Source organism: Chrysochloris asiatica, unplaced genomic scaffold, assembly GCF_000296735.1.
Source record: "Chrysochloris asiatica unplaced genomic scaffold, ChrAsi1.0 scaffold00113, whole genome shotgun sequence".
Classification (NCBI taxonomy): Eukaryota; Metazoa; Chordata; class Mammalia; order Afrosoricida; family Chrysochloridae; genus Chrysochloris; species Chrysochloris asiatica.
Window position 1 is genome coordinate 3,595,575 of NW_006408631.1, and position 14,129 is coordinate 3,609,703.

The 14,129-nt window shown below is 38.7% G+C and overlaps 1 protein-coding gene across 3 annotated transcripts in view; it reads left to right on the forward strand.

The window, feature by feature from the left end:
* Window positions 1–14,129, forward strand: part of PLCH1 (phospholipase C, eta 1) — a 238,126-nt gene that overhangs the window by 143,333 nt on the left and 80,664 nt on the right. For all 3 annotated transcript variants that reach the window (XM_006867956.1, XM_006867954.1, XM_006867955.1), the window contains 2 exons: window positions 7,505–7,625; window positions 11,552–11,726. In XM_006867956.1, the coding sequence (XP_006868018.1) occupies window positions 7,505–7,625; window positions 11,552–11,726 (296 nt within the window). The remainder of the gene's footprint in view (window positions 1–7,504; window positions 7,626–11,551; window positions 11,727–14,129) is intronic.

Sequence of the window (14,129 nt, forward strand, 5' to 3'; positions counted from 1 at the left end):
ATATACACAATGGAATACTATGCTACCCTGAAGAATAACAACGAAGCAGCAAGCCACCACGTAACGTGGATGAACCTTGAGGACATTATGCTGAGTGAAATCAGTGAGTCACAAAAGGAGAAATACTGCATAGGACCATTATTGTGAAAGATTTTAAAAAGCACCCACACTAAAAGGGGGAAAAATTTATCTTTCATTTTATTATTATCCTTTTTTTGTTGGTTACTGGTGTGTACAGGGTGGGGTGAGGGGGAGGGAGGGGAAGATGGAACACAGGGTAGGGAATAGGCACAGGATAGTGGAACACAGGATATGGAATAGACATAGGATAGTTTGGTGCTGGGGGTGGCAATACTCTGGAAGGGGAAGGGGAAAGGAAAAATAAGGCGGATGGGAGAATAGCTAGGTAGGTTTACATGGGCTAAATGGGACAGAGGTAAATAATGCATGTAAGCACAAATGTGGAACAACAGGGCTCCTGGATATAAAGATTGAGGCATGACTTGAATGGCTAAAAGTGGGGAAATGATGTCAAGATGCTTGGCTGTCTGTTGAATCTTGGTTTCCCTTGCCTACTATTGTAAAATAGACACTTGAAGCGGAGAGAGAGGAATAGCCAGAAACATCACCAGAGAAAGCTTGTAAGTCTGTCTTCAGCCTATAACTATTTGGAATAACTAAAATGGGGTTAGAACTTGCCCAATGAAGGAGGCTCCCTGCAAAGTCTTTACATTGCACAAGACCATAGGTGGAATCCTGATCCTCATCCAGAATCTGCTGAGGTGGGACATTCCCATGTGATAGGACAAGCAGACCAGTCTGGAGCAGCTAGAAGAACATAAGATGCTTCTTGAAAGAAAGACCAGTAGGAAAAACAAAAACAAAACCAAAAAAACCCAATAACAGCAGTCCAATTGACAAGAACAAGCAAGTTGTTCCCCAGGGAGCCATCAAGGCAAGTGGTCAGGTCCCCTCAAGGCAAACCCCACTTTGAGACTGAAACTCAAATGGAATACACTGGTAGGCATATGGTTGTGCTGCTGACCATGTTGGTTTCCAATAAGGAGAAAAAACAGCAATGAAGTTGTGAACTAAGTCCAACCACATTCATTAGACTCCTGTTAAACTGGATTGAGACCTGGTTAACCAGCAGTATGACGAGACCTGGGGACTTCTGGTACCAGGGGCAGGGACATGGCCTCACAGGACTAGAACAGAGTGTGAAGCATCCAGCTAATATAAAGTGAGGGAGGATGCACAAGAACACCCACACTTGCAGATAGTACCCATTTGTCCTGGCATCAATGGCTGGATGATCAGAACCTGACTAGAGGAAGAAAGAAGAGGGAAGAAAAAGGAGTAACCCACTACAAGTGGATGATCTTGACCTATGCTTGCGGATGCAGTATGACAAAGGAGAGGACAAATCTCTATAGTGAGGATCATTCCCACCCCCTTGGTACACAAGGTCAACAGGAAAGGGGAACTTAGACATTGGCTACCCAAAATGGGGAGACTACAAAGGCAAGAAGTGACTGGCTTACAAGCTTTCAATAGGGAACCTAGCTCCAGAGGATGCAGGGAAAGGTAGAACCTCTACTGAGTTGTTTCCAACCTGTCTGGATGGGGTTGATAAAAGGTGATGGGGAAAGGACTCCTGTGGTTCAATAGGGAATGATTGCTATCAGGTCTGACAGTGAGTGTTGGAAAGGTAAATGTAAATGGTAACAAAAGGAGGGGAGTGGCTGATATTGCAGTCCAGGAGTGGAGATCCCTGGAACCATTATGGGAGAAAAGCAAAGTGCAAGACTGTGTCAGGAGAGGCAGTGACATTAGGGGTATGGACGCAGAGATGATGTGGACAGAAGGAGCAGCTGGGGACTCTGGACTCAGGGAGGGAGAGGGGTTGTGTATTGGTGGTCGGGGTGGCGGGGGGCTGTCAGGAGTGTGAGGTGTGCCCTTTGGGTGTTTGATTATGCATGCGGGGGATTGTGATCATTGCAATGAAACAAAGTACGATAGGATGAATGTAAAGATAATGTTCACCCATGTAAACTAACACATAATTCACAATAAACAAACAAAAAAAAAGAGCCAATGATACTGAAGGAAGAAGTATACTGAAGGCATTTTCAAAGAACAAGGGTCTGAGAATTGATGGGATACAAATTGACATCTTTCAACAAAGTGATGCAGCACTGGAGGCACTCACTCATCTATGCCAAGAAATTTGGAAGACAACTACGAGGCCAAATGATTGGAAGAGATCCATATTTGTGTCCATTTCAAAGAAAGGTGACTCAGTGGAATGTGGAAACCATTGGACAATATCATTAATAATACATCCAAGTAAATTTTTTGCTAGAGATAATTAAAAAAACCACTGCAACTGTACATTGACAGGGAACTGCCAGAGGTTCAAGTCTATTTAGATGAGGATATGGAACTAGGGATATCATTAGTAAAGTAAGATGGATCTTGGCTGGAAGCAAAAATATCAGAAAGATGCTCACCTATGCTTTATTGACTAAGCAAAGGCTTTCAACTGTTGATCATGACATGCTTTGCACAACTCTGTGTCGAATGACTATTCTGGAGGATTTAATCCTGTTCATGAGGAAACTGTACATAGAGCAAGAGATAGTTGTTCAGACAGAACAAGGGGACACTGAATTGTTTTAAATCAGTAAAGATGTGTGCTAGGGTTCTATTTTTTCATCATACTTACTCAGGCTGTGCTGAGCAAATAAATGAAGGTTGGATTATATGAATATGAACGTGGCATCAGGATTGGAGAAAGGCTCATTAACAATCTGTGATATGCAGATGATACAACTTTGCTTGCTGAAAGTGAAAAGTATTTACTGATAAAGATCAAAGAGCACAACCTTTGGCATGGGTTGTACTTCAGTGTAAAGAGAACAATGTAAAGAGACCAATAAATAACATCATGATGTTGTTGTTAAGTGCCGTTTGAGTCCGTTCTGACCCAGAGCGACCCTGTATAGAGTTTCCAAGGAGTGGTTGGTGAGCTTGAACCACTGACCTTGTGGTTCAAACCAAGATTGCAGTCCAGTGCATTAACCCACAGTGCCACACCAGGACTCCAACATTATGATAAATATTGAAAATTTTGAAGTTGTCAAAGACTTTGGTTAGCTTGGTCCACCATCAACACTAAAGGAAGCAGTAATCAAGAAATCAAATGGTGTGTTGCATTAGGTAAATCTGCTGCACAAGACCTCTTTAAAGTGTTAGAGTGAAAAGATGTCAGTTATAAGACTATGGTGTACATGATCGAAACCATGGTATTTTCAACAGCTGCTTCATATGCATGTGAATGTTGGACAGTGAATAAGGAAAACCATTGAAGAATTGATGCCTTTGTGTAATGGTGTTGGAGAAGAATATTAAAGGTGCCATTTCTACCAGAAGAACAAACACATCTGTTTGATAAAAGGACAACTAGAATGCTCCTTAGAAGCTAGATAGCTAAAATTTGTGTCTTATACTTTGGACATATTATCAGGAGGGAACAATCCCTGGAGATGGACATTATGCTTGATGAAGTGGAGGGACAAAGAATAAAATGAAGATCCCCAATGAGACGGACTGGCACAGTGGAACTAGCAATGGGTTTAGCGTATTTGCAATTGTGCGGAGGACTAGTGTTTTAAACACCTGGCAGTGTTTTGTTCTGTTGTACATAGAGTCGCTGTGAGTTGGAACTGACTTGACACTTAACACAGCAACAATATGGAAGAAGATGGATGAAACTTTTCTTGAGAAGATGTCTTTGATAGATGTGACCTCATTTCTGGGCCATAAGGAATAGTATGATAGTTTTTGTAAGATGGTATCCCCAAGACCTTTGGTCTTCTCACAGCATCCTCATTCTGAAATTTTGTTTTTATTATTCCTACAACATAAATTTGACGGCCCTTTTTGCTTCTCCAATTATTTTCATAATGATATTTGAACAGCCAGTATTTAGTTGATTTAGTTTGTTCTTGTTGTTGTTGTTAAGTACAATGGAGTCGGTTCCAACTTATAGTGACCCTGCACAGGGTTTCCAAGGCTATAAATCCTTATGGGAGCAGAAAGCCTACTCTTTCATCTGCAGAACGACTGGTAATTTCGAACTGCTGACCTTGAAGTTAGCAGCCCGATTTGTAACCACTACGCTACCAGTGAAACAGCTAGGATTATGTTTACGGTGAACCTTTTGAAAGTTTTGGAAGGAAAATGGAGCTATTTCCTGTGGTGATATACAAAGCATATGCATAGAGGATATGCTCTGAGTAATGCATATTTATTGAACACCTATTATGCTATGGATCTGTTGTTGTTGCTTAGTGCCGTGAAGCTGGTTCTGACTCGTAGCAACCCTTTATTGGGTTTCCGAGGAGCAGCTGGTGAGCTTGAACTGCTGATGTTACAGTTCAAACCAACTTTGCAGTCCAGTGCACTAACCCACAACACCATACCAGGACTCCATGCTATGGGTATAGGATTCTAACATTGAATAATAGAGAACATGAAGTAGAAGAGCAAGTGTCATTCTGAACCATGGGGTCCTCATTAAAATGTAGAGATTTCAGTTCGCTTTCTGTTAGCCAAATCCAGCCTGGAAACTTGTTTATGTTTGATCCACATGGTGTTTATGTTTGATCCACATGGATTAATTGCCAATATTTAAAAACAGGGGAGAATCACAGCAATAAAATACAGATTTTTAACTTTTCTCAGAAGATTTGGCAACCAGTGTCCTCATTCCTACTTAGCAATGATTGACAATGAGAGGGATTTATCACATCTAGACACACATTGGGGGAACAAATGAGGTTTTCTATTCCTTAAAGATTTCCAACTTTGGAAACCCTATGAGGGTCACTAGAAGTCGGAACCAACTTTGACTGCATATAACAACTTCTGGCGCACATGTTCTATTAGGTTACTTTACTTTTTTATGTTAACTGCTAGACTCTTGTTGACATTTGAGTATGTGAACCTTGATATGAGGAAGGGAGAGATCTTATGGGATTCTAGCTCAGCCCTGATTGGAATTTAATAACCAAAGTGCAAAGGGACTTTTCCATTTATCAAAAATATGAGAGAAGCAAAGGTAAGAAAGTAGGATTGTAGATGGGGAAATTGCTTAACTGAAAGAACAAGTCTTATGAGTTTGGGTGTAGGGAAGATTGACCTGTCAGACAAAAGATAGGGTATTAATTTTAAGGCAACAGTAGTTTCCTTAATGGAGTCCTGCTGTGGTGCTGTAGGATTAGACTGGACTAGTAACTGCAAGGTCAGTGGTTCATACTCACCATCATTTCTTAGGAAACCCTATACAGGGTCACTATGAGTCAGAACTGACTTGACAGCACTTATCATCTACAGTTTCCTTTTCAGTAAATCTCAAAATCTCTGTGCCTTAAAACACGTGAAGTTTATTTCTTGCTTACATGAAGTCCAAAGTGGACATTCCTATGAGTGAATGTTTCAAGCAATGACATAGGGGTTGAGGTACTGTCCATCTTGTGCCAGGTTATTGTCGGCACTTGACTTCAAAAGTCAAAGCAGAAGAGCAGAGAACATGGATGGCTGTGTAAGGTCAGTTTTCATGGACCAGACTTAGAGAGAAGTGGTGTGTTCCATTTCTATCTACATTTCATTGGACACATCGTACTGCAAGTGAGGCTGCAAAATGTAGTGCAACTGTGTGACTGGGCAAAAGAGAAAATAGGCACACTGAGTGGCAAACCTATCCCTAGCACAAGCAATAGTGACCTTTGAGTAAAGAAGTCACAAGCTTCAGTAGGAAATTTACTATCTATTTGGTATATAGTTACTTAGTGCCTATGTGTTGGACACTTTGCAGTACACTGAGTTGGTATTTGAGCACAGGAACAGTAGAATGAAAGCAATTGTTTTTTTGTTTTTGTTTTTTTAAAATAAATTAGTCTAATAATAGGGTGTAAAATAAAGGAAGACAAATTCTAAGTCAAGAAAGGGTGATAAGGAAGTGATTGTACCATTTTCCAGCTGGAAGGCAATAAGTTTGCATATATAACAAGATCATTAATATCAAGAACAATAATTGTTACTATATGTCAAGTAGTGTTCTATAATAACAATAATTCTATTCTAACACTAAGTGTTACTATATGTCAAGTAGTGTACTTTGCATGTATTTAATCATCACTCAAATTTATGAGGCACCATTATTACTCTTTTATAGCTGGGGAAGGCAAGGTTCTATATAATTAAATAATTTGCTCATATTTATATAAATTTTGGCAGGAGTGGAGAATTTAAATTTAGGAAGTCAACATTGTTTTTATAACTAAAATTATTAGAATAGAAATAAATGAATGGAAACAATAACGAAAAGCTCTGTAATTGATTTGAGGACTCTCCAACGTAACAAGAGGCTTTCTTGTTGTTGTGAAGTGCCATAGAGTTGATTTCGACCCATAGCGACTCTGTGTAGGGTTTCCAAGGAGCAGCTGGTGAGCTTGAACCAGCGACCTTGCAGTTCAAACAACTTTGCAGTCTGATGCATTAGCCCACAGCACCATACCAGGACTCCTCTTAGTAACCTGGAAAAGTGAATTTGGAAGAATAATCTTTTAAGAAATACCTCTAAGTCCTTGGGCCCACTTGATTAGATTTGGATCAACTGTAAAAGAAAGTTTTTTGCAAATGTTAGGCTAACTTAATGAACTTGATATGTTTTACTAACTTGCTGTTGTTGTTAAGTGCTGTTGAGTTTGTTCCAGCCCAATACCAGCCCTGTATAGGGTTTTCGAGGAGTGGTTCAAACTGACCTTGGGGTTTAATGCCTTATCCTGCAGCACCACACCAGTACTCGTTTGCTAACTATAAATGTTCAAAGCCAAACTATTTATTATCTTCAGTTCTCACTCTAAGGAGTCCTAAGGCGCTCTGGTAGCACAATGGTTATGAATCAGGCTGCTAACCTCAAGGTTAGCAGTTCGAAATGTTCTATGCAAGAAAGATGAGGCTTTGCTCCCATAAAGATTTACAGCCTCGGAAACCCTATGCAGGGATGCTATGAGTCAGAATGGACTCCACGGCACACGACACCACCATAAGGAGCCCTGGTGGTGCAGTGGGTTGAGTGTTGGTTTGCTAACCAAAAAGTCATTGGTTCAAACCCACCAGTCCCTCCATGAGAAAAAGATATGGCAGTTAGCTTCCATAAAAATTTGCAGCCTTGGAAATCCTATAGAACAACTCTACTTTGTCCAATAGGGTAGCAGCGTCACTGTGAATTGGAATTGTCTTGATGGTAGTGGTCTCTTACTATAATACATATGGCAGAGCATGCATTCCTCTCTCTGCTATTATTGTCATGATTGTATTGGGTATTATTATTATTATTATTTAAAATAGCTTAAAATACATGTGTGATATTTCCTGAAGAATTAATATACACGATTGGCTTTGGGTTGTTGACATGAAGTTCTGGTTTTGACAGTTGACTGTTGGGACGGCCCAGATGGGGAACCAGTGGTACACCATGGTTATACCCTCACTTCCAAAATTCTCTTCAGAGATGTGGTGGAGACCATCAACAAGCACGCCTTTGTGAAGAATGAGTAAGTATAGCAATATCTGAGAGCCAAACCCTATAAATAGAATATCACCAGGTGACATGTGACTACAAAACCTTGGATTCTACATTTCCCTTCCTACTATCCCTTTTCTCTCCTTCCGTCTTAGCAAAACATCATGAACAAATAATTCAGGCTCCCTGTTTAGATTTTCTCATATTTCATTTATACCTTGCTCCATTTTCTCTTACCTTGATTGCTTGAAAACACTTTTAGACAGAGTGAGCTCTCAGTTTCTACACTTGGAATGTACAAAGTGTCCATAGTCTGGAAATGCATGCTCATTTATTGAGACTATATTACAGTACAAGAAGAGAATAATATATGAGTTTTTAGACTTGTTAGATGCCCGAGATATACTAAGGTGTCTGGCGTCTTTATGTTGCTTGACTCCTCCTTGCCATTTGATAACGTTGACTGTTTGCTTGCTTTTTTGTATTTCATTGTGATGTTCTCTCTGCCATTGCTATCATAGACTCTCATTCGTCTTTATTTTTGACCTCTGCTCTTCTATTCTATTTCCCTATTCTCCTAATAATTAATGTTTGCTGAAGTATTGACGTTGGTCTACTTTATTTTAGATACATGTCTAACTATATGTCCAGAACTTTATCTAGGTTCCAGATCTGCATTAAAAAGTTTCAATAAAAATTCATCTGAGTATCCCATTGTTGTTGTTAAGTGCCGTCGAGTCAATTCTGATTCAGAGCAATGCTATATATGGTTTCTGAGGTAGGACTAGTGAGTTTGAACCACTGACCTTGCAATTCAAACCGATATTCTGGTTCAGTGCTTATCCTATGGCACCACAGCAAAACTCCATAGGTACATAACAGCAACCTTCATTCATTTACTTGTTCCACAGATATTTCAATGGTGCCTAGTCAGAAGCCCTGTATTCCATAAATGGTTAAGTGCTTGACTACTAGCCAAAAGATTGACAGTTTAAATTCACTCACAGATACCTTGGAAGGCAGACCTACCAATCTGCCAATAAAATGTCATGGTTTTGAAAACATTAGGAGCAATTCTACTCTGCACACATGTGGTGCCACGACTCACAATTGACTCGATGGCAAGTAACAACAGGAACTATAAGCCAGACAGACTGTGCAGAGACCACAGTACTGAACAAAAGATGAGAGCCCTGCTGACTAGAAGCTTACCCTCAAAACTGAACTCATCATCTTATTCTGCCAAATTTCCTATTGCTCTATTCTTTTTACAGTCATGGGCAACACTGGAAGTAGTTCTAGATTCCTCCAGTCCTTGCCAATTCTGTTCCTAAATATCTTTTGACTCTTTGCCTTCTCTCCATTTTCACTCTCCCTTTGTTTCATCCTCTGCATGTCCACCATGACCCTTCAAGACCTAACGTCTTTTGATTCTTCTCTTCTGGGGCCATCTTCCATCATTGTTCCACACATACTTGGCTTCTGCCTTCAGTAACTGTCTTTTAACTTCCTCAGTGGGCCTTGTTCTTTCACACCTTCCTGCCCTCACACATGCTGTTTTCTCTGCTTGGAACCTCCTTCCTTATTATTTTGAATATCTAATTCCTGTCTTTCCTACAAAACTCTGACTAAGCATTGTCCCTCTGGCAAACTTACTAATACCACCCACTGATGTATATCTCCCTCTTCTTTGTCCTTCAAGCCCTCAACATATTTCTGACATACCATGTAGCACTTTCTAAGTATTACTGGTCTACTTGCCTTCTTTTAGGTTTTGAAGATTGTGAGCTCCCAGTAAATGCAAGGATGTCTTACTCATTTCTTATTCATTCTTTAGTGCCTGGTATGGTGCCCACAATGTTCCAAGCATTCATGGAATTATTTTGAATTTAAAGAAGTAAATTAGAATACAGTTTTATAAAATTAGTTTTATAGAAGTTAGTAGCCTTAAAACATTCTTAATATTTGTTTTTCTCATTAACTAATCATGAGGTTAAAATGCAGTTTTAATAAGAGACACTTGCTACACTGTAGGTTCAGTTTATATTATCATTTAAATGAAAAAAAAATCTTCTGTACTGAATTCTGGTGGTTCTGTAACACTGTGGTTTCTACTAGTCCTAGCCAAGTTGGAGAAGTAATTTTGCCATTATTTTCTAATCTGTGAAATAGGCTGGTAAGAAAACTTGCTACCTATGAATTTTGTAGGCGGCTTTAGTCCTTGCTACCTATGAATTTTGATAGGCACCATGGTGGATTAATGGTTATGTGATGAGCTGCTAACCTAAAAGGTCAGCAATATGAATCCACCAGCATGCTGCTCTGTAGGAGAAAGATGTACAGCCTCGGCAACCCTATACAGAATCACTAGGAGTAGGAACCAATACAACAGCACACAACAACAGCTTGATAGTGTTTACTGTAGGGTTGCTAACCCATAGGAGAAAGGCACTTCAAATGAAAACAGTTAGTAAGCTTATTCTGTGCATTTTTAAAGTTCAGCCTTTATATTTTCTTTCTTATATTTCAGTTTCACTTTTGTACCAGAGTTTCTCAAGCTTGGCACTATTGATCTTTTGGACCAGAGCATTCTTTGTTGTGAGGAGACTGTCTTATGCCCTGTAGAATGACTACCAGCATCTACCACTAGATATAAGTCTGTAGATATCCAATATCCAAGTTATAACAGCCAAAAATGTCTAAATACTAATTGATGTCCCCAGGATGGGGGTAAAGGGGACACAAATCCCTCCTGGAGAAGCAACGCTTTACACTAAGTATCAGTAGGTCCTAATAGACTTTTTATGATTTACAAATTAATTGTTCACACTCCCTGATGTGATTGCAGAGAGAACTCAGGGTTGGTAGTTGTTGCTTCTCTGTCTTCCTAACACTCCAGGGTGAAACCTGTGAGAAGATACAGTGAGCAAACTGATTGTAGTCTAGTAACCAAACCCATTCTAGTCACAAAGCTTGTCTCTAATTTCACCTTAGGCTTCAGGTTTTACTAATGAGGAGAGAATGTAATTTCAGAAGGGCAGAGGGCAGTTGTAGACCTTGGGCTTGTCATAAGAGCCCACAAGTAGAATTTACTTCTGTACATAAATATATTGACCAATTTAAATATTAGTTATATATTTTCTGGAAAAAAATACATTGCCTACTATTTCTGAATATATCTTATCAATTTAACATAATTTCATTATGTATTATGAAAGAAAACAAACAAACAGAAGGTAAGTAAAATGTAATCAGATCTGGTTCCCTTTCTGTCTTGCCCACCAATTCTTTGCGCTGTCTGGGTACGTCAGTTCATGCAGGTCTCAGAATTTCAGCACAGAAACTTAAGAGAATGATAGAGTGAATGCTTGATTCTTTTTTGAGAGTAAAGACTAATACATAATTTTATATGATTTGAAATGCCTGATATAGGGGGCTATAAAACATAGAAGTGCATTATGTTACTTAGCATTAATAGTTATTTTCAAGCTGAGTGTTGATTATATATATTTTTAGAATATAAGTATATATATTTAGAATAAATAACTATAGCTAATGATATTCAGTGGTCCCTTAGATGTTTCTGTACTTGAATTAATAAGGCAAAATTATAGGAGTTTTCTTTCTTTATGATTATTATGTTTACAAAAAAAATTTTTTTAAATTTATAATGTACTTACCATTTTTTTACTGATCCAGAATATTAGGTTTATTCAACCCACATGAACTGGTGTTTTGTTCAACCATTATGCATAACAAAATATACTTGTTCAGGAGAACTTAGATTTTTATAAGTGCATCTCAACTCTCTCATTTTCGAAGTGTGTTAATCATTGCCATTCTCAAAGAAGGTTGTCAAGCCTTGTGCAAGAGCTCACTACATCCAGAATAATTTTCAAAAGTCCCTGTGAGTTGCCTTTACCCAATCCCTTTAGAATGTGTTGCTGTTCTTTTCAGATTTCCGGTTATATTGTCCATTGAGAATCACTGCAGTGTCCAACAACAAAGGAAGATTGCCCAGTACCTGAAGGGAATATTTCGAGACAAACTGGATCTGTCTTCTGTAGACACAGGAGAAGAGTGCAAACAACTTCCAAGCCCTCAAAGTTTGAAAGGCAAAATCCTAGTGAAGGTAATTACCCCAAGAAATGCAAGAAAAGACATAATATATCAACTAAACCCACACTCCCTTAAGGATTAAGAACTGGCTTATTAGGAAACTAAGAATTAGAATCAATAATGAGGGGGCATCTAGATCTGTGTATGCATCTTATTCCAATTTACTTAGAGTCATTCCTTCAAAGTAAGTTTATTGATTGACCATGTATTCTGAGAGTTGTTCATTTGAAGTGAAAACATCAATGCTGTAAACCAAATGTTTAATGTTTTATTGTGTAATAGTTCACACTGGAGAGAAGTGGGGGTGGGGTAGAGGGGAGGAGAAGGCTCTTCATATCCATATCTGAAAGAATTTCTTCAGTTTATTTTCCTCTCCCATTTCAAGCTCCAACAACTGTCAAAAAAAAAAAAGTGTCTTCATGGTTGATCAGCTTTGACTACGTAGGTGAGAAATGCTTATTTCAAAGAGGAACATGGACACAGACACACTGGCCCATGGGACTTGTGGGTGTGCCAAGGAGCAGTAAGTGAATAGAATGACATTTCATAAACAGATTTTCTGAGGGAGGAAATTTACTACCTGCAGTGAATATTATTACTGCAAGGAATAGACAGAGAAACTGGTTCAGATGTTTGCAGATTGCTGACTATATAAATTTACTTAATTGTGGTTCATTTGGTACATATGGACTAAAATCACCTTTGAGGTTTACATTGGTTTGAGATTGAAAATCTTAAAAAAGAACAGTAGGGTGTTAATATTCAAACCTGGTTATACTTTACTTCAGGAGTTTGTGTACAGGCAGTCCTGAGTTATGAATGAGATTTGTTCCTAAGTGTGTCTGTCTTTTAAGTCTAATTTGTAGGTCAGTTGGAATAGGTTCATATATTTTTTATTTAGCCTTTCTTTAGTACAAGAAGAGATTGAAAGCCTTTCCAGGGATTTAAAAGCTACACATGCAAGTATGGATTCAGTTGGAATCCTTGTGTGGTGCTGTTAGGTAAGCACTGGACTGCTGACTGTAAGATTATCAGTTCAAATTCACTAACTGCTCCTCAAAAACCCTCTACAGGATTGCTATGAGTTGGAACCAACTTGACAGCACTTAACAATAACAACAACAGGTGTTGGTTCAATCTTTCAAAGTGAAGGCAAGTTCATACAACATGCAAGGGCAAGTAGGAGTTGTCTGTAATCAGTTGGACATTTGTAACCAGGGACTGACTGTATAGAAAACCAAGTATCACATAGCAGGAGTTGGAAAGTTAAAACAGTGTAATTTCACAGCAAACTTGTTTTTTAAAGCTTTTATTAGAAATTGAGTGATAGTTTACATGGGGAAACATCAGTTTTGCACTCATACTATCATATTTCGCTTCATTGCAATGATTACAATCCCCTCCATGCATCACCATTTGATAGTATTTGCTACTATTCTATCTTTTTTTTTTTATGTACACAAAAACACTCAGGAATATATAATCATTTAAACAAGGGCACATTCTGCAAGTCTGCCTCCTGGCTGCCAGCAAACAGCCTTTCTCTTTCCATGAGTCTAGAGTACTTAGCTGCTCTATCTCTCATGTCATCATCTCAGAGCAAACTTTTAAGGGAGGGAAACTAATGGAAAAGATGTAAAGTGTTCATCTTTGGCAGTCATCAAAACCTGTTTTTCTATTGGTTATATGAAGGTTATAGACTCAGAAACTGTCAAAGATGTGTTTTCAAGTCATTTGTATGTGTGAAAGCATTTTGAATAAAATCTCCAAATATTGCAAGAGATAGCAATAAGGTTGAAATCTCGTTAAAGTAAACCCTTGTAGAGAAAACAGATTGCTGTGTTAGGAAAGCTAAATGTCACCTCTGTAGCATTGTAAAAATAGTTACATGTTTCTTTAATAGACTTTAGCCTGTAGCTAGCAAGTTAAATGCAGAGTAAGTCTGTTTGATGAAAAGCCTTCCCCTTCAGATAGTGGAGCTCAAAGAGGTTATTAGACATGAACTAATTTAATCACCATCTGCATAACTAGATTTTGAGTCATTTGGCAGAAAATGTCCTAGATTTGATGGGCAGCAGGATGAATCAGATTAGAGCCAAAAGTCTGAGACTCGTTGGAAGTAGGAGCAGTAACATGCCATATTTCAAGAGTATCTGAGATCCATGTGCTAGTTGTAATGTTCTTCAAAAGGGGACAGCCTAGGTGTATGGTCCAGCATATTCCTGTTTGAAGCAAAGCCAAACAAAGGGTGTCACATACCTCAGGAACCCGTTTCCCTATGCTCCTTCCTCATCAGAGCCTAGGCTCACCCAAAATGCAGCATTTCAATGGCTACTTACCACTCTAGAGAGTGAAAAGTTGTTTATTGTAATAAGTAAGCTTTGACAGCATACACACATACTTTCCAATTGTGTAT